Raw genomic sequence first — 21,913 nt, forward strand, 5'->3', positions numbered from 1 at the left:
AACCCGTGGATCTTTGTCCTCATGGGAGAGAGGCATTAGCTAATGCGTCGCAAAGCCGTCCTATGGTGTTATCACTAATTGGATTGATGAATTGTTCATATAATGGCTCCCTGATGGGGAGACTGATATACAGCCTGTAAAGCAAGACACTATTTATCCTGACAATGACTCCAATTAAACACGGACGACCTGCAACCTTAGGTGGATCATACAGAATAAAGATTATCCTCACCCACTCGCGGGGAATTGTACATCCTTCTGATTAATGTACAGCTTCAGTGTGATCGAAAGCACAGTGAATTATAGGATGTACTTCTGCATTCGTTTAGTCCCTCCGTCCCTCCTTCAGCTGATTGAAGCCATACTTCTACCTGGTTGTTTAGATGTGATCCTTGTGCTTTGTCCTCCATGTCTCCATTTCACAGCATAGATTTACTTTAAAACTGTTCCACAACATCTCAGTAACCGTATCGTGGTTATAGTTGTTAAGTTATTTCAAACTCTCGGGGTGAATTATTTAAACAGTAATTATTGGTTTTGGGATATGGAATGTACATATGCTTGATTTTGGCAGACGAGATCTGCCACGCTGCTGCTGAGCAAATACACAAATTAAAATAACATACATAATAGACATGCAGCTTTACGGGTGGTGCTGGGGAGGAGGAGGGTTGAACAGAACATTTCATAATGGCGCAGCAGGGCGATCTCAAGCTAAAGTATGAATGGATATGGTTATGGATTAGGAAGTACGTCTGGTTGGGTAATGACACCGTGGACCAAATCAGTGCTTGGTTAGAGTGAAATTATTTAACCCTTAAACATGTATCCTGTTGTGCACATTGCATAGTCCTCTTGTGGGATGCATGAGAAATCATTTTTCATCCAATAGTGTTGCATTATCATAGTTGAGTCAGTTTGCGATTGGGTCACATGACTGTGGGTCAGTTTGACCTAAAGCCAACATGTCCGCCCATGGAGCTGGACATTCTGACTTTGTAGAAATAGGCATATATTTATCTCACTTTAACTAAACAAAACTAGATGGAAATTTGACATTTTCTACAAGTAACTGGAATAAGTTTGATAAGTTAAAACACTAAAATTACTAGAAATAAAATTAAAATTGAACTTGAAAAAAAGCCAACAACGCTCTTCAAAATGAATCTAAAATTAAAATGAAGCTCAAAATTGTAAATATTAATAAACTATAATTGTGTATAAAAATAAGACTGAACTTATTGTAATTTCCAGACATATATTGCGAAGTCAGCACAAAGCAGTATTTCAAACTCGTCCTTTCTGTCTGTGTGCAAGGTTGACTGTAACACAAGAAAACAGTCTTATTTGTTTACATCGTTTGAATAAGACATGCTCTCCAGATGCTTTTCTTTTGGGATTGTTGCATGACACATGAAACCAAACAATCCCATGTCTTACCCTCTCTCTGTCTCTCTCTCTCTCTCTCTGTCTCTCTCTCTCTTCTCATGACTAGTGATCCCAGGGATGATTGTTCCTCCCATGTAGGGGCACCTGGGCTGCTGAAGAGGCACATTTGATTTCAGCTCTCGCCAGAGAATCGACGGTCTGAGCTGAAGGCAATTTCTGGTGGAAGAGACACATGAAAACTGAACTTTTAAAACTCAGGCCTTTTGACAAAGGAATCTCATTTTATGGGAAGAAAGAATTTGTTTGCTTTGGTTTTTAAGCTAATTTCTGGACTGCTCTATTGAAGGACTTTCCCCCCCGTGTTTTACCCATGCGTAAAGGAGGGATGGATTTCTTTTTCATTTTATTCATATTCATTTTGATGAATTCAATGATCACATGCCTTTTTTAAGGACTCTGTCACACAAAGATGACACTTTAGGAGCAGGTGAATCCGTAATGTTCCCAAGAATAGTGACTGGCAACGGCACAGATGTGTTAATACTGACCAGGTTTTATACAAACAGACACATTAGTGCAAAATCCAAATGAGAACATTTAGGCCAACTGCTTGAACACAGAAAAGAAGAGTGGAGGGTTGTTGTTGTTGTTGTTTTTTGTCCCTGAGAGAAGCCAACAAATAGTTTGCCATAATCTTGTTTGTTTTTCTTACTAAATGAAATAGTAGCGCCATACTCACTTCCCTGTTGTAATTTTTTGTGAAGAGTCATATGAAGCATCTGGGTACCAGCCGGTTTGGATGGCTATGATGTAGGAAAGTTATTAAATGCTGTCATGCTGTAATGTTTTAATGTCCAGATTGGTTCTCAAAGAGAAGAAAAAGCAACCTAATTACCACAATAAATCAGTATTTATGGTCATGCAAATATTTGCTGCTAAATAGAGCAGAGATATGCAGTAAACAGATGGATGAAGGAAAACGCCCTCAGTTGCCATGCCATTTAATAAAAAAAAAAAACTTTGAATTTTATGTGTTTAAAAAATGTGATGATTTTTTTCTTTTCTTTTTGTTATTGCTTTGTCTATGAATGAAATGAAACTGTGATTATATAAATTTTACCGTGTTTGGTTTGCTGTGTTCACGAGTGAAGGATATCGGTTAAATGAAGAGTGATACTATTTCAGAGCCGACTGTTAGAACAACCCTTTTTCTTTTTTTGTGTTTCTTTGGCTTGTTTTGGGGGACATGACTTGAATTAGCAAAGTATTTTCATGTTTAGACAGCACTGTATGAAGGATGCTTTCCAAATGTGTCAAACTCCCAACTTATAGCAGTTTGATTGGCTAACTTTGGTAGTCGTCTATTTTTGTACAAATACTTTCCGTTGCCAAAGTCTTTGTTTTATTTGTATTTATCTCAGAATGGCTTAAGGCAGCTCATAATAACACTCTCAAAGTTACTCAAAATCTCTCAAACTTCAGCAAATACAAATCAAGGATTCTGGACAAAAAAGAGGGGAGTCTCTGTAAATGATGCATATAAATAATGTATGTATATCCAGATTTTGTACATTCTTTTCTCCCAAACGTTACTTTAACTGTGGAAGGTTTTTAGTAATTATTTGTCCATATGTTCGCTTTCAACACCGGCCTTGTCTTTATTGTCAATGTTTTTGTCTGCATTTAGGTCCATGTTTGCTTCCAATTTTTTAAGTTCCATTCGTAAAAAAAGCCATTGTCTATTTTTGTATAATTTGTAAGTTAAAAAAGCAATTGTTTTCCTTTTTGGAATTTTTTTATGTATGGCAAAAAAGTAGCATCTCACAGCATTTAGTTAATTTTTTTTTTTAACAAATGATATAAATATATATATAAAAATATATAAATGATGAATATATAAATCTATATCTTTTTCTTTAAAGGCTTACAGATCCTGTACTATTGTAATAATATGCATGGGCTCTTCTCTGAGAGTGATGCTTTTGTTTTGCGTGTCAAACCTTGGAGGACGTTTTTTGATGAAGTTTTAATCTATGTTCTTTTTTCTTCTTTTCTTTTCTTTATCTGATTATTTATGCCTGCTTATAAATCTGTCTATTCCATTTTTTCTCTCTCACGCTTATCAGTACCAGCAGTATAGATGCCTTAACAATGCAAACCCATAAGCGTACAATCACTTGTACAGACTTCTCAACCACCATCACCAATAACAGTAGCCACAGAGGTCCTTAAGGGATTTTTTTTCCACACAAAAAAAGCACAAATCAGTCTGTTTTACTTAAAGCGAGGAGGGTTAAATGAATTATTTGTCCTTTTTCTGTTGTTTGTTTATGAAGGGTAATGAAAGGGAACTTGAAGGAATATAAAGAGAGATTATATGATTCATATTTTATGTGTTGCTGGTGGGATGGGTTGCACTTTCTCATTAATTTAAAGCAAAAGTCTGCCTTTTTTCATTCGTTTTTTGTCTGCTGCGTTCACGAGAGGGAGAGAGGCTCAAAGCCATCTTCTACACTCTCACCGTTCGCTCGGAGGGGATGTTCCCTTTAGCTGGAGGTGCATGTGAACCTGCATGTTCTGGGTCGTGTATGTTGTTCGTGGTGCAGCACTCTGTAAGGTACTGTTCACGTATTTCTCACCCTGAGCAAAGTGACTCGATATCAGAGCACAACGCCTTTCCCCCAGAGCTGACGTGCTGCTGACTCCCAGTCTGTAACGCTGTCTGAATCTACTGTCAGCTCAATCGGCCCTCGATGATCGCTCTTCGGGGCTCTTTTGTGAATGGTTTAAGTAATGTGTGTCTGCACTCTGGCATCTAACAGAAAATGACTTTCAATATGCTGATTTGGGGTTTGTGTTGAGGACTTTTTATCAGAAATGACTGAAGATTGAGCTTTCATGATGGTTTTTTTTTTTTTCCATATGTGGTTGTTACACATTGGTTACTTTGTCAGCAGCTCCATCGCAATTATTAAGAGGACACAAGACTCGAACCAGAAAGATGGTCTCCTTTTTTTCTGCCTCCTATTCTTTTTTTTTTCCTTTTTTTTTTTTGTTATTTTTTTTTTTGACTGGATACACACTGAACCGTTCTGTTGATAGGAAAACTCAAGACAAAAACTACTGTATAGATTGTTATCATTTTTGATGAAAGCTGTAAAATAACTTTTCAAAGTTCACAATATTAAATTAAAGTTACTTCTTGTCTGTGATTTTTATTTAATTTTTTGTCTTACTCGAGCTTTTTCTTCCTGAGGCAGGTGTTTTGGGGGCATGTTAGGATCATAGACGTAATAAACATAGCGCAGCATGTTATTTTTGTGCCATCTTATCGCCAACAGATGTCTGATTGTTTGTTATCTCCGGGGAGCGATCTCTCCTTGGGCCCAGCCCACTTTCCTTCTACCCCAACCCGCCAATTCCCCTTAAAGTAGCACATTTTAATTAGCCTCATTCATTAAATTATTATATACCTGAAAGCATACTGAATGTAGGAAAACATGTTAATGATGGGCTCCTCAACTTATTAATTGAACTGTGCATTGCATTTAATTGACTCATCATTTGCATTTACAGTCATCAGCAAAAATTAATCTTTTTTTTTTTTTACTTTGCATATTTAATTTAAGATGCTCTTGATCTGATTAGCTTGTAAAAGTCACTGACAGGATTCTGCTGACCCGACTGCATGAGGGCAAACTCCGCCTCAGCACAGGGCTTGAAAGAGAGCATAGCATGACCCTGAAACATTAGTGAAATGCAAGTTTGAATCGTTAATATCATTAGCCATTAAATCAAAACACGGCCTGTTGTTTCAGTGGGAATCGCTGGTGTTTTGAGGCCTTAATCGTCAGTCGTCCGTTTGCTAAAATAAAGAGAAGACCACAAATGAGCTGAAAGAGTATATTATAATTCTGTAGATTATAATTTATAATGCATCATATAAATGTTTTGTCATGTAAACATTTGATTTATTTGAGGGCATTTAAATTAACTGTTTTATTAATCAAAGCTTTTATGTAATGTGAGTGAATAAACCTCAATATATTATGCAAAGATTAATTTTGAAATGTGTTAGATCAAGTAGGAATAGCTCCTTGAAGTAAAACAAAAAAAAAACCTGGCAAATAAAAAAATATAAATAATGACAAACTCTCTGAATAGTTTTAACGTGTTATTGAATAAAGCAATGTTAAAGCTGCAGCCCGTAACTTTTTTGGGTTAAAAATGATCCAAAAATATATTTTTGAGCAGGTACATAACCAGCCAGTGTTCAAAACTATCTGCTTGCCTTAGCTCAATTCAAAGAGGTAAGCTTGTAATAATGTTTTTAATAATGATATTCGAGCATGTCTTTGAGTCAGTACGTCACATAAAGAAGGAGTCTCGGCTAGTACGCTATATTGCGTGTGAGGATGATGGATGGTGAGATTTATAGCCTTTTCTCACTGCACTTGATAAAATTAAAACTTATCAATTTGATGGCGGATCCAGAAAGGTTCAAACAACAATCATCAGTGACAACAGATTCACCCGCTGTAAAATGCAAAATACTTCGTTCAGATTTCGGAGTGACTACAGAAAAAAAGAGACTGCAACCGAACCCATGCGAAAACAAGGATACACATCAGAACGACATTACATGTAGTCACGCATTGGTGATGTTATTAACATTACAATTTGAGAACAAAGTATAATTTACACGGTTTGAAGTGATAGTATAAGCGATCATTATATTTAATCAGCGTGATTTACTGCAATGCTTTTTTGCCCTTAGTTGGTCTGGTCAGAACTTACACGGATGTTACTTGCTCAGACGACAATTTAGGGTGAAAATTCTTATGTTGGTCATACTTCCAAAAAGTAGAATCCGTGATTCCGAATGACAGTATTCACACCGGCACGGAGACTGAAAGCTGCACATTCTCCTCAAAACATTGTATTCATCCGCGCTGTGCCGTGCCGAGGCACAACCCACATAAAGTTGATAATTCCGCAAATAACTACAACAATTGCAGATTTCGAATAGAGGTGGCGACAAAGAGAAAAAACTACAGACTGCAGCTTTAATGTTTTTGGTCTTGGTATAGGAGCCTCATTTATAAAATGTTGCATAGGAAGTGTCCTCTTACGATCATTTCTCAAATGGGCGCATATGTGATTTAGAGAACCAACGTACGCACAAAAATTGTGCATACGCCTCTCTTCGAAAGATAGAGATATCTTATATCTTGAAATTGTGCGCTGCTGAATGGTTTGTCATTAATGTCATTAACAACGTCCAAATTCTTTACTTGATAGCGTTGAGCGGCTAGCCTGGCTGCGCCCTCCTACGCACTTCCGCTCAATTTCATTTTACTTCAGTAACTACGTCTGGGATCGCTCCATATCCTTAGGTTTCCAGAAATCAATTTTTTGTAGGACCAATCAGCGAATAGAGGGAGTGGCTGAGAAAGATGACGTTGATGTAAGCGAGTCAATTTGAGTTCAGTGATGGCAGCGGAGAAAGACGTGAGAAAAGCTATTCGGTCCGTTGTTGGAAAAGAAACTGCCGAATATACAGAATTTAAAGCCGGATTGTTGTCGTCTCACCTCTTGTTGCACAACTGAGGACCAAGTGAAGGAGGCAGAAAGTTTGGAAGTTTGTGCTGGGCAGCTCGTGCACGATGACTGTGACATTTTGGACGGACGGTTTAGCCTGGTGTTCGCGGTGTTCGGAAGCCCCGAGTCCTGGCTGCTAAACTATTGTTGAAGATCCGCTCAGGAGTCATGTCAGTCGCTCATATTCCCAACTGTATATTTACTGTTTCTTTTGATGAATAGAACATTTTGAGCCCTTGTGCACTCGTGCAGGAGGTTGGTGTGTCAGTTTTACATGTTATAAATCATACAAATTGTTTGTGATTTTTTAAAAATAATTGTCATAAATAAAAATGTGAAAAAACGTACTTTGAAGATATTTGATTTTCAGTTTTAGATGGCAATGGTTGATTTGTTTTACTAAAAAAAACTAAATGCCACATAAAAATGTACAAACACATACTTTGAAGACCATAATTAAGGTAATTAAGAAACAATAAGACGTAATATGAAAAATTGTTGTTTATTACACATCTGCAGATAGAGACAGACTGATCATTCACTGTAGCTGCTACAGCATTTGCGGCAGATCAGAAAACGACCACAGCGGCGTATTTGTAATGATTAGACACAGCTTCCACCGTTGAATGAATATATCACTGTCCTTCGTGTCAATACATTTCGAATTAATAATTGTTCCTAGATTAACAAAACCTGCGGCGCTCGTTGACTGAAATCCTATTGTAAACATAATCCTCTGATCATTCGGACTTGTTGTTTCCAGCCATTTCGGCGCGTGACATACGTCTTTGGGCAGATCCAATAGATTTGAACTTTAATAGTGAACCCGCCTACAAGGAAGGAAACGTTTCTCAATAGAGCGGTTCCAGACTCTATGTGGAAATGAAATGAACTAGAGTCTGGTTGAACCAGGCTTGTGAGCGGCAAGAATTGCTTAGTTTATCAAATACCTTAGTACTCCAACTCTCTGCCACAAGTAAAAGTGTGTACTTCTGCTTAGACCCTGAAGTGGCGCTTTAAGCACTGTTCCACGTCAAAGACCCATTATATATATATATATATATATATATATATATGAACTTTGGCATGGTTTTTAGCTTCATAAATAAGGCCTTAGATCTGCTACACTGCTAATGCTGCTGCGGAGTAATATGAACTTGCTACTGCTAACAGATATACAAACACACTGTGCAAGACATGTTTCTCCTGCTGCATAAATAGACATACTTGTAAATTTCATAGCAGATCTAGGCAGGTGGAGCTGGGGAAGGTGGAGGGTTTCTGAAGATTTTTGATAGAACATCACAGGAATATCTTACAGCAAACCATTTAAATGTTGAGGAACCAATCTCATTGGCTACAGGAGTCCAGTCAGCGTGTGATATGCGATAATGATAATTTATAATGACAATAGAGGCTTATATATATAAATATGGTCTTTGAATTCATTGAATTGCCACATGGCTCCTAATGTCTCAGTGTTTTAGAGCCACTAATTATTAGTTTTATGTTAGTATTTTTGTTCAGCCAGTTGCCATATGGAATTAAGATGGCAGAGCTTTGGATAGCCATTAGCTAATGGATTATTGAGAGACATGGCCACCCCCCTCGCCCAAACCTTCAATCCACACCCTGCAGTGAGGCACTTAGCAAACAAAGCCCTCTTTGAACATTAAACATCACAAGTGAAGGATTACTTATGTCCCCTTCTCTCTCTCTTTCTCTCTTACTGTGTCTTTTTCTCTCTTTCTGCCACTCGTCTTACTCTCTCTTCGTCACAGATCCCAGGGGAAGACTGTCTGGAAGCTAATGCACAGGAATGAGTGATAGATGACAATTTGAACAGAGGTGTGTGCGCATCTCTCTCCACTTGTCATTGTTGACATTCGCTGATAGAAACTCTATAGAGCAAATCAGCCTCTTCCAGCGTTAATGAGTGAGCTGATTATTTTTATATGGCACTTATAAAGCTGACACATCAGAGCACGAGTATTAAGCACCCAGAGGGAAATTTATATTTCTCAGTGGTTGCCCTTTCAGTTAGCAGTTTTGTGTAATTTAAGTAGCGCCTTGTTTCTCTTAAAATTCATTGGAAGAAATATAAATGGTCACTAAAAAAAAATATGGTTGTACAATAAGAGCAATAAAAATAATTTGGATACCAAAGATCAGATTAAAAAAAAATGAAAAACTCATCCATCTATCTATCCATCCATATAATTTGTATATTAATACAAAACACTATATAATAGCACTATTATCTGAATCGTATATTAGTAAATAATGCTATGTAATATGAATATAATATAATTTGTATATTAATATATAATATTGTAAAAACATTGAATTATTAGTCATGCAGGTAATGCTCTTTACTGCACAGATACCTGCTCAAAAAACATTTCAGATTATACCTTAAGATAAAGACTAATATATGCAGGATCTACCTCAGCCCAAACCAAATAAATAAATAAAGCAGATCGTCTCCAGCTCTAGAGCAGGGATAGAGAGGGAGAGGAGAGCTGAAAGGCATCTTTGAGAGGGAAAACAGGGGTCCCACTGGGGAGTTTGGGGAGAACGGAGAAAAGGAGAAAACAAGGAAAGAGCAAGACAAAGACAGCGAACTGAAAAGAGGAAAAAATTTGAATGAATAAAAAGTCACAAGAGAGAAGGAGAGGACACAATACAGAGAGAAATGGAGAGCGAGCGAGAGAGAGGGTCCTGATAGTCCACAGAGAGACGAGAGAGATCAGAGAGGGACGTTCGAACCGATGCGGGAAGACGCCAAAAGAGAAAAGGAAATGCTGCCTGGTATATAGCGTGGGGTACAAGTTGGGGGGGGTGGCCCTCCTGGGAGACGCAGGCCTGTCATCGCAACAAAAAAACACTACAGGCCGAGCCATGGGGATAGTGGGATGTGGGGAATAAGGGATAGGAGGGGTTGGGACTGTGTTTCAGCCCAGGGGCCTCTTCAGGCTCAGAGACACAAGAGGGACACAATAATGCAGCCAATGCAAACTCAAATGTCCTTTACACGACTCCACTGTTGACTCATAAAGGACATGTATTGTCAAAACATTTGGCTCCAAATGATGAGTGACAATTCCCTTTTTTGGTAGATTTGAATTGGATGCATGCCATTATTATGGTTGTAAAACAGACTGCTTGAAATCATTGTTCACATGTTTTTCAATATGAAGTTTCAGTTTCAAGCATAGGCTAATTACAAAGTCAGTGTTTGTTGCACTGGCGAGTCTTATCACAGTTGAGGCGATGCAAGTTCATCCGTCAAATCTGAATTAACCGACAGTGTTTTGTGTGCAGACCGTACAACTGACCAAGACTCACTGAAAAAACGTAGCATATCCCTGTGGCAAAATTTTGTCTGTATATCACTGCAGTTTCTAAGAGGCGGTAAAACCACAAGCACTTCATATTTAAACACAATTATGATTAGATGGGCAGATTATGGATTAATAAAGACTTGTTTTACACAAATGCGTTCACACAGAATTTTGCAGTTAAAAAACCTATAGACGCAAGTCAGTGGAATAAAAAACAAGAACGCAAAATTCAAACTTGTCTGTCTAGATCACATTTATAATGGAAAAGCAACCCAGTAGAATAAAATAAAAATAAAAAACACTTTTTCTGAGAATTTTTTCTGAGAGTGTTTTCTCTATGTTAATATTTGTATTGATGCATGTTTGTCCATAATGGCCAATTCTGAAATAGGCTTGATTTGCAAAAGCCTTTCAGATTTTTTTGCATTGCAGACAGTTCATTCTAGACATGACAGGAGATTTACTACTATTAACTTGCTCTCAGATAAAGGGCAAAAGCATAAATTAGGATTTATTTTATATTCTGCACATCAGAGTCCATCTTTAGCAGTTTAAATTCTGACTCACATGCTCCACTGCATCATCTATGTATAATGGGCGTTGGTGCAGGACATGTTGCAAGAATCTGTAATGTTACCTGTAGTTCCCTTACGAGAGGTGTCGTACGGCGTAATATCTTACACTAGGGGAAAACCTATTTGAAGCCAAAAATTATCCTTAATTTTGAATGAATGTAAAACGCATTGCTGCAGCATGTAGGCAAGGCGGCTCGTGTGCCTATTAGCTGTCCTGTGGCAACTGCAGCAGCCTATAGAAAGAGAGGCCCTTGGTGACGTTAGGTCCAATGGGGGTGCTTCACGCCCACTACGCCACCTTCTGTCAAAGCAGGTGTGGCCTGGGCCTATAAATATAGCTTGATGGGCTGATATAATCTGATTTTTCATCTCGGCAGCGAAGCTCATGCATTGGCTGATTCTAGCTTTATCATAAAACACATGACCACATTATTCAAACATCTTGAGAATCTAGGTCTTAAAGGCAATTGGGCAAAATGTCCGCTGGTACCATACACAGATTAACTTCCCCTAAACTTCTGCTCTTCCCCTAAACTTCTAAGATCATTGAGTAACTCAAGAGCTGGATCAGTCAAATTTGCAAAAGAATCTTGAAGGGGCCATTCACACAGAACGCTGCTTTTCCATTTTTTTTTTCAATGCAAGCATGCGCTAGACGTGTTTGATTCTTGTGTTCACGTTGACGATCGTCTAAGCTCAACTATCATATACCGTTCAAAACTTTAGATTCAGTATGATTTTTACATGTTTTTGAAAGAAGTCCCTTATGCTCAGCAACAGTAATTTAGAGAATTATTGTTACAATTGCAATTGCAAATTAAAAAATATAAAAAAATTCCTGTGATGGCAAATCTAAATTTCCAGCATCATTACTCCAGTGTTTGACGGGATACTCCACTTTTCTTGGAAATAGAAACAGTTGGGTTTTACCGTTTTCGAATCCATTCAGCCAATTTTCCAATTTTTTCTTCAAAAAATAATTAGAAGAATATCCGTAAGCAGACAGTTTCTGGTCCCATTGACTCCATAGTATTCTTAAAAAAAAAAGGCAGAATATCCCTTTAAGTGTCATTTTAATATGCTGATCTGCTGCCCAAGAAACATTTCTTTTCAATGTTGAAGAAAGTTGTTTTAATTTATGTTTTAAGCTGCAGTCGTTTTCCCTTTTTGTCACCATCTCTGTTTGAAATCTGCAATTGCAGTCATTCGCGGAATCATCAACTTTTCATGAGTTGTACTTCAACACCCTCGACACAGCACAGCGCGGATAAACACAATGTTTGCGGAGAGTGTGCAGCTGTCAGTCTCCGCGCCGGTGTGGATACTGGCATTCAGAATCACAGATTCTACTTTATGACCAACATAAGAATTTTTACCGGAAAATGTCATCTGAACAAATAACATCCACTTTTGTTCTGGTTCTGACATTGCAGTAAATCTCGCTGATTAAATCTAACAATCGTTTAAAGTTATCATATCACGAAAAACCGTGCAAAGTCTTTTGCATTTTACAGCGGGTGAATCTGTTGTCACTGGTGATTTTCGTTTGATCCTTTCTTGATCCGCCAACAAATTGACGTGTTTAAATATATCAAGGGCTGTGAGAAAAGGCTATAAATCTCCACCTCCAACATCCTCACGCAATATAGCGTACTAGCCGAGACTCTTCTTTATATGTACAGATGTGACGTAATGATGACTCAAAGACATGCTCAAATCTCTCGCGGAAATCCACCAGTACCACTGGAATTAAAAACATTATTACAAGCTTACCGATTTGAATCGAGCTAAGGAAAGCAGATAGTTTTGAACACTGGCTGGTTATGTATTTTCTCAAATAGTGGATCATTTTTAATCCAAAAAAAAGCTACGGACTGCAGCTTTAAAAAAAAAAAAAGAAATGAAAGATGTTAAATTAAAGAAGTTAAACCCAAATTTTGAATAGTAGTGTTCATCTTATGGTCTTACGAAAGACTTAAACAAGTATATTGAAGCACCAAAATATTCAACGAGATATAACAAAGTCCTATTAGGCAAGTCATGCCACTCGGCCGCCATCTTGGCAACGCCTCGGGGCAGCTATTTCGGACTAACAAGACCAGGCTCCTATCTAAATGAATGGGCAGAGAGTCAGAACTGCACTTTCACTGGTCACCGGGACATAAAAACTGCATGTATAGAAACAGCCGTACATTATGACAAAAATCGCGGAAAAAGTTTGATGACTTTGCCCCAAAATAAGGTTTAAAACGCCCTTTTCCCCACTGGAAAACCGCTATCTTTGGCATTACGGGTTTTCCCTATATAGTTGTATTGAGGATTTAGGAAGTGGCATGTCTCTATATAAATTGTCTCTGGATATAACCAACAAAGACTTGCGATCCAATTTGCTTATGTTCCGATTCAGGCATTTAATGAGAGCTTTTCGTTTATCTTTACTTTTCACATTCTTAAACATTTACTGACTTGTTACTGGCTAGAAAAGGGCAGTCTATGGCTATAGTGATTGCAACTCTACCGCTTTAATTATACCCACAGTCTCTGTGTCATACAATGCAGAAGGCACAATCTTACTGCACAAATACATTGGTGGCACTGACCATTTAACACTGTTTTAACTAAGCTTTACTGCAGGACTTTGATGTAAGTTTCAACTTAATCAGAACACCCACAATAGGTGAACCCGAATATGCTGTGGCCGGGGCTCGTGGTGGCGCTTGTCGTGTTTGATATTTATTCTAATTGCTGCGGGTAATTTATTGTGAGTAGGACTAATGAGAGGGTCGGAGGGACCTAATGGATGACGGAGGCTGCATTTAGCCGTTTAGATATCACAGGTGGCACCACAGAGAATGAGGCAACGTGAACTCTGTTAGACAAACCTGCATATATTACTGTTCTTTTGATTGCTCTGGCTATTCTCACCTCCTGCTGCGGCTGCCAATTGGCTGTGATTCAGTAAATTGACTGCAGAGTGGCAGAGGAGTGAGATAGCTGAATTATGAATGTGGAGCCATTAGTACAGGTATTGGTGTGTTTAGCTGTTTATTCCACGACAGTAATTATTTATCACAATGTGTGGTTATGATTACAACATCATAAAGGAGATAAATGGACAGGGACACACAATAAATCCACAAAGCTAATAGAGTATGTGCATTTACAGGAGTGCTTTACACATTGGCGATCTTTGGCCTTTCTGATAACTGATCGATCTGAGTGACCTCTTATAACCTTCATCAACTAAATATGTTCCAAAACGGCTACATGTGATGACAGAACTCTTAAAGGGACAGTACCCAAAAGTAAAAAATATGTTATCATTTTCTCTGGCTTTCTTTCTTTTGCATAACACAAAGCAGGTATTTTGAAGAATGTTTTTAACCACAATGAAAGTCAATAGGGTCCAAAACTTCACTAAATCCCTTTGGCTTTAAAGGAGTAGTTCACTTTAAAAAAAAAACAAACTTTTGCTTATAATTTACTCACCCGCATGTCATCCATGGACCAAGATGTCCATGTCTTTCTTTCTTCAGTCAAAAAGAAATTAAGGTTTTTGATGAAAACATTCCAGGATTTTTCTCCATAATAATGCACTTTACTGGTAACCAAACGGTTCAAGGTCCAAAAGACTAGCCTGGATGCCAGCCCGAATCCCGCCCACAACATTTTTTGGTCGGGAAGTTCGGTCTAGACTCGATCCATTGAGGAGTAATTATGATCAGTCGAAAAGTGTTCGGGCCAATCAAATTGCAGGCTTTATATAATGATGGACAGATGATCCGCAGGGACGCAATAATCACGTTATCAAAGAGCGCTTAACTGGTTTCCCTCAGAGATGACTGCAGCTGGAGAATTGAGATGTATAGATTCCGCTGTCGCGTCTGTGTAAAATAAATAGACGAACAGAAAGCTGCAATCAAGGCATTTGTCAATCGGAAAGATATTTTTGCCGTCCTTCCTACATGATTCGGCAAAAGTGTAACTTATCAGCTTGCTCCGATGGTCGCTAAGAAGATGGGACGTAATGAGAAGCCTGTGGTCGTTGTGGTTTCTCCTTTGGTCGCACTCATGGAGGACCAAGTGAAAGAAGCAACACTCGTTATTTTACTTCTAAAATAAGTTCTGTCGTTGACAACTGTGCTATGCAAAGTAGTTGACTTACTGCGTTGCTCTGATTGGTTGTAGATCTACCGACTATCCAATTGAGTGCAGAGTTGTTGTTTTTTTTCCTGGTTCGGTTAAGACAGGCCTCATAATCAAAGCCCTATGGAGCAGTTTCAGACTCTCAGACTTTCCGACATTCAATATGAGTATGACGAAGTCAGGCTACCAAATGACAGTTTCAGTGCAAACTGCAAACTGTCCAAAGGGCTTTAAACGATTCCAGATGATGAAAAAGGGTCTTATCAAGTGAAACGATTGCTCATTTAAAAAAAAAATAATAATAAGTTTTATAAGTAAAAATGGTCGTCTTGCTCTGTTCTGTGATGTGCATTCGTGACTCTCCTGTTTGAACTCGTTTATCAAAATAAACAAATCTCTTCGTGTCTCGTCTCATTTAGTTCATTTAACGAACGAAATGAACAAATTGACTCGGGAAAAGATTTGTTGATTTTGATAAACGAGTTTGAACAGGAGAGTTCAAAAATCCAAAAATCAGCATGATTAAAATATGATAATAAGTTACTACAACAGTTTAATAAACAATAATTTAATTACAACTACAAAATGTTGCAGAATAATGTTATATATGAATGAATAATAGCCTATAAAGAACCTTTGTGCTAAAAGGGTGCTTTCTTGTCATTAGAGAACCTTTTTTAGCATACGTTCTTTGGAGTTGAGTAAAGAACCCATGCTTCAAATATAGAACCCCAATGAACCCTTTTTTCTAACAACAGTACAACAGTGGGTAATAGTAATTATAATACTTTAAATGAATCTGATACACCGTCCCCTAACCGACTTTAAAGGTAAAGCGTCAGTTGTATAACGGCCCAGGATCATCATGTAACCGACGTTTAAGGGTACCCTAAAAAGGCGGATGTTGACGTATGGTCAAAAGACGTCCCAAGACGTAAGTTACATGACTTCTTGGGATGAGACTGTGTTATATTTTGCAAAGAAAGTAATGTCTGAGTACGTTTATGGTACTTTATACCATATACCATGTACTTTAAACCTGAGTACTGTCTGTGGGTGCATGGAGGTGAGAGGCTTTAAAATATGTTTCTTTTCAAAAGGGAACCAGTAAACCAGTAAAACACAGAGACACTCGTAATGGCTGAATTCTCATTAGAAAAAATAGTTTACTTGTGTCCTGTCCGAACCTTATGCTTATGAGCACTATATTGGCAAAAGTAATTATCACTGTCGTGTATAGCACTGATTCTGTGTGACATTTGGACATGGACCAAATCAGCTTTTGATTTGTTCTTAATGGGGTCAGAATGGAAGCTTGTTCATTTGACAGGATTCTCCATTGACAGAGACACATTGATTGATGCTTTGTAGTGATTTCTTGTGTTGTATATTCTTTTCTTTTAATTACGTTTCCCAAGCATCATTAAGTGCCATTATAATATAATGACAGAACTGCGGAGTCACAAGACAAGCTAATTGGTGATTAATGTTGTGTATCAGTGATGGAAGATTTGCAATTTAATGAAACAGTTCTGTATTTAAATGCTGAATTCGTACAAACGTAAAACTCAAGGACAGATCTAGTGAATGTGATTTTGTCTATCTATCTACGAACCATGACATCAAGACAAAACATGCCCCAGCTGTTCTTGTATCAATATACAAAACTGAAAAAAGGAATTATGTTTTATTAAAGCGGGCCGGTTCTCGTTGTTTTATAAATATGGTGAGAGGAAAATAAATGTGCGCGTTTGTTTTCTCTTCCTCGTTGCCCCTGTTTCTCTCTGTCTGTCTTTTTTGCATCTTTATACAGGCCTCATAGTTTACATGTCCGTCCATCCATCTCTGCTTCATGTGTGTGTGTGTATGTGATTGTGAAATATCTATCTTTCCATCCACACATCCATCCTCGCCACCACCCCCGTGCTCCTTCTTGGCGCGTTCATACCCCGCTCCTGGCTCATCTCCTCTGGGCTGGAGGGCTTGTGAAAGCCTCCTGTTTACAGGCCCTGTTGCCCACTAAAATCAGCTACAGATTCCCATTAATTTCTGCTTGTTGCTGTTGTACCCCAGCCAATGAAACGGTGTGTGACCACCGCATAGCCCTATCCACTTTGGAGCGGAGGCTGCCAAGGCGCCGTTTAACCCTGTGTGCTGGAGAGGGCAGGCACATATAACTCTTCCTAATGTATTGTCCCTCGTATGGGCTTCGACAGCCCCTTCTACTTGTGCGGCGCTATTCATTACCACTAATTTGACGTGTTTACGGCCTGCCTTCCTTATATTAGATACTTAAAGGAATCGATTGGGCTTAAATCGAAACACCTACAGCCGCACAAACATGTCAATACGGAGATGAGTGCTTAATCTCAAGGACCAAGGAACTTATGTCTTGGGGGGAGGAAACTCTGCAGATCTAATTTATGTACGTATCCCAATTACGGTCAAGTGTGTGTTAGTGTGTTGAAAAAGCTCTTGCTCGTGTCCTCAGGGCATATACAGTTCTGCACTGTTTCGAGGTAATGCCTTCGCGTTTGTTTGCATGCACAGTGTGATATGGACCTTTTTGTGAATGAGTTCATCTGCGGGGAGGGAGGGAGATGGGATAATGGGGATTCTCCATGACTTTTGAGCTCTGGGAATCATTATATGAGGACATGAATTTGGCACTTCGTAACCTCAGTAAACAGCGAGGTGCGATTTTTGTGCGAAATTTGTTTATTTGTGTGTCCGTTTGTATATGTGTGCATAACGGAGACAAGGTGAGAACAATGTTATTATCACACACTAGAGCTATTATCTGTTTGGTCACTGACAGATTTTAAACACACATGCAAGTAACCCTGACACAAAGAAGGGCATAAAATATAATAGAAAAAGGTCGGAAAATATGATATCAAACACCCACGGCTATATGGAGGAATAGCAGTCTGTGTGTGGTGTAGTGTTGCCTCAAACTTGTCTAATGGCTTCCAGACCTGCAGGTCAATTGCGTGTTTCTCCATCATTCTCTGACGTCTTGGCTGTACTATTGGGCTCAATCTAATCACGGTGCCCAAGCGTTGATGCCCTTCACCTTTATTCTGAGTTCCAATGAGCGAGTCTCACAAGCACTATGCAGTACAGTTGTAAAACTACATACTCGTCGTTGCCACGCTGCTGTTTGGCACTTTTTTGTGGACCGTCCGTTGGCTTTTTCGTCTTGGAGTAAATGGTGAGTGAAAATGGTGCCAAAATGAGCCGATTTTACATGGTTTATGGATTAATTTTCGTCAAAATGATGATAAACGTTAGATTCTTTCCACCGCCGATTCACAGCATGAGGAAACTGCTCAGAAAGGCAAACACTCTGAGCTGAGTTTTATAATGAACTCGAGGGCAGTAACTCTTCCACCTACCCCCACCCCCGAGGCCAAGCTCTCTGTAGCCCACTTCCATTCTGTGTTTTTCTTCTTCATTCTTTCTGTTTTTGGCTGGGTGGGGGGCATCCAGAGGAAGCAAAAAAAATGGAGAGTGCAGCGCATATTTCAGATTTATGAAGTTTGGACACTCCTCGAGTTCCAACATGAGAAAGAGAGAGAGAGAGAAATCCTCATCTGGAAATAATTAGACTTTTTTTTTTGTCGTCGTCCTCTTAGTATTAACGCAACATGACAGCTTGTAAGCATTTTTGTGCCATATTTCAAAGTTATGGTTTATAAACATCTGGTGAAGCTCTCTCTTGCGCACTCTTGGGAAAAGGGAATCTTTTTTCCACATTGCGCTCTGTTTGTATTGGGCTCAGGAAGGTGAGAAAGTCCAGCGATGTAAGAGGCCGTTGTTCTGCTCTGGATAGAGAGATGGAGCAGGGGGCATTGGGTGGGAGGCAGGTATGAAACACTCTGGCCTCTCTCAGAACTACAGCTTCCTCAAAGAGCCTATAAGAAGCTGCCACACGCACATTAACAGCCACGCTAAATGCCCCCCGCAGTCCTGAGCTTAGCCAGGCCAAGCAGTCATCTGTCATTCTGCTTCTCTATCTTTCCTAACTTTTATTGCTTTCATTAAAGATATTAATAGATTGCGTAACAGTTCACACAGATGCATTGTTGCGCTATGCAGATGGAACATCGTATTAAAACTCTCTGATTGAGTTTCCTTCATTAAAGATCAATGGATGAACAGTTATTTTTACTGACTCAAAAGTACAACCATAGTTTGATTCCTGAACAAATGTCTCCTATGAGCTGGTTCTTATGGTACATCAAAACACTGTTGTCTGTGTCTCGCACGAATAACTCTAACAAGTCAGTTTTCTTTTTAGTGAATCAAAAATATAATGCACAGCCAGTGTGGTTCAATTCCAGAATGTATGACTCTATAGATTTGGTTCTTTTTAATAAATCAAACACATATCATAATCAGAATGGAATTCCAATATTTATTCCTAAAATAACTAATCGAAACTTTACAGATCCAGAATCGTTAAACACGTTACAATTCTCTGTTTCACACTGCATTGGGTTCAGTTTCTCATGTATGTCATAGTACTCTGAGTATCATTTTCTTGCTTCTCACATAAAAAATGCGACCCCTAGTTTGACCGCTTCAGTTTCACATTTTCTTGTGCAATACGAAGGTTTGTGTTTCATATGCATGATTTTGCCAGATGCTCCGGTGGTCCTTGCCTGTGAAGTAGTACTCGGTCTATTTTTGAACCTCCATCTTGTAAAGTGCTCATGGGAATATTTTAAAAGTCATGCTTCTTGTAAAAAAATACCCTATATGTTTTTGACAATGCTCTCTTTCCTTTCACCAGCAACAAAGGATACATTGATTATCCCTCTAAAAAGAAATTCTGTCCCGCCGCGGACCAGTGTCTGATGTGTTTTTCTTGGCTTGCTCAAGTTAAACTTTTGTCATTCACTCAGCATATTTGAACAAATTAGAAACATTAGAAACCCAAACCATAGTGATGTTTTGGTTTCGACATTTCAGTTCCACAATTACATTTTAAAACACAACTAAATTGTTTGACAGCGCAATTGAAAAACTTAAAACAACTATCTGTATTTGAAACACATGCTTTTGGAATAGAAACTCACAGCACCATTAAGGTCATGTGAATACTTGTTGCTTTGTCATATGACCGGTGTTAGACTGTATTTTTCCCTCTGTAATAAAGATAGCTGTTACAGTGCATACTAACAGAGGGGAATCAGGCTCCTATTTCTATGCTGAACTAACTAAATGTACTTTCTTTATGAAAGCTGCCTATATCACTGACACAGCCACTCGCAGACTCACAGTCTGATCACATAGAAATCGCGTGAAACAAAGCATTGCAATCTCTATTGAGGAACAACATCCTAACAGCAGTGGAGCGCAATGAGAAAGCTCTTTGTCAGTGCTGTTTTCTAATCAGGAGTGACCTGTTTTTCCTGGCCCTTCTATGAAGTTTGTCTTGTATTTCAGCCAGATGGACAGAGTTGCCCATGGCCAGCATATACACAATGGCCAATGGGATAGCCTTTTGTCTATCAATAACTCTCTCTTCAAATCCACAAAGTGCATAAGTTAAACTTTAATTTGATGTGGATGTGGAAGTGTTTGTTTTTAGTGTTTGTTCTTCCTCAGGATGCTTGTCCTGGTGTTGATGTTCATGGAGACAGTCTTTGTTTTTGTTATAGACTGTTGAGAAATTGTATCTGAATGGGGTATTAAGATAACAGCAAATACATAAAACTTAGAGATGGACTTACAGTGAGTGGCACCAGAAAGTATTTAGGACACTTAAGTCACTTGTGAAATATTTGAATTTCATTGCAATAGATAATAACTTTTCTGAACTTTTCCTTTCTTTTATAAATGGCACATTTAAGAACCAATGAGTTTCAAATACCTTATAGTGTATGTTTTGAAAGCTTACAAACATATTAATATTTATTTATTTATTTATTTGAAAGTGTGGAAATTTATTTGAAATACATTCCATGGGTTTTCTATTTTGTTGTATATGTCTACTTCAATCATTTTTAGATACTTTTTGGGTCACTGTATACATGTTTGGAAAATTAGTTCCCTTTCGTGACGACGAATGTGGTTTCGCTTAGAAAGCCTATCAGCTTCGATCAATGGCTCAACTGCTATAAAATGAGCCAATGGCATTCGTCGCCATCTGACAGAACATGTCCATTCCCTACTCAGGGAACGAGGGTTACGGCATTTTCTGTTATGAACAGTGATTTAAATGTGTACAATTTGATCTAGTGCTGCTGAGTGAGAGTCCTAGTGTGCTAGAAACTGTGCTTACAGACAGGGGGCAATCAGCCAAATCCCCATCTAAAACACATGTCAGTACTATGTTTGATATTTACAGATTTTTCCAACACAACATAAATCTGTGAGCTATAATTATGATAGTAACACACTATATTAGTCTGTCACTCAGTATGTTCTCCATACGCTTCATCCTCCTTCTCTCTCTCTCTCTCTCTCTCTCTCTCTCTCTCTCTCTCTCTCTCTCTCTCTCTCTCTCTCTCTCTCTCTCTCTCTACTGAATGCCAAACAAAAGCACCTTAATGTGCTGGGAGAGAGAGATTATAGCGTTTTTCATTGAGAACATGTGGAAATAATTCTCTTGTAATCTACTGTAATTGTAAGTCTGATATTAGGACGGGCTGGAGTTCATATTCACTAACATCTCGACTGACTGAGTTATTATATCACATTTGTGGTCCAAGCAAATGAGGTGGCCATTTGTATGAAAGGTCCATTAAAGTGTTTGGAACTGGCTATGATGTTCGTGTTGAACAAGTTAACATGTGTTGCACACAATATTGTCCATGTACTTTCAGTCAACCCACTGTGCTCCCCAAG

The 21,913-nt window shown here is 38.5% G+C and overlaps 1 protein-coding gene across 7 annotated transcripts in view; it reads left to right on the plus strand.

Annotated features, from left to right (window-relative positions):
* Positions 1–21,913, plus strand: part of ebf1a (EBF transcription factor 1a) — a 154,919-nt gene that overhangs the window by 128,757 nt on the left and 4,249 nt on the right. For 6 of the 7 annotated variants that reach the window (XM_039664542.2, XM_039664541.2, XM_039664545.2 and 3 more), the window contains one exon: positions 1,496–4,601. The exons of the other annotated variant lie outside the window; for it this stretch is intronic. Coding sequence is in view for 2 of the 6 variants with exons in the window: in XM_039664545.2 (XP_039520479.1) it covers positions 1,496–1,527 (32 nt within the window). In the remaining 4 variants the exon portion in view is untranslated. Of the gene's footprint in view, positions 1–1,495; positions 4,602–21,913 lie in introns of those variants that run through there. 7 annotated transcript variants of the gene reach the window in all.

The sequence above is a fragment of the Pimephales promelas genome, chromosome 9 (genome assembly GCF_988280905.1).
Source record: "Pimephales promelas chromosome 9, fPimPro1.hap1.1, whole genome shotgun sequence".
NCBI classification, from domain to species: domain Eukaryota; kingdom Metazoa; phylum Chordata; class Actinopteri; order Cypriniformes; family Leuciscidae; genus Pimephales; species Pimephales promelas.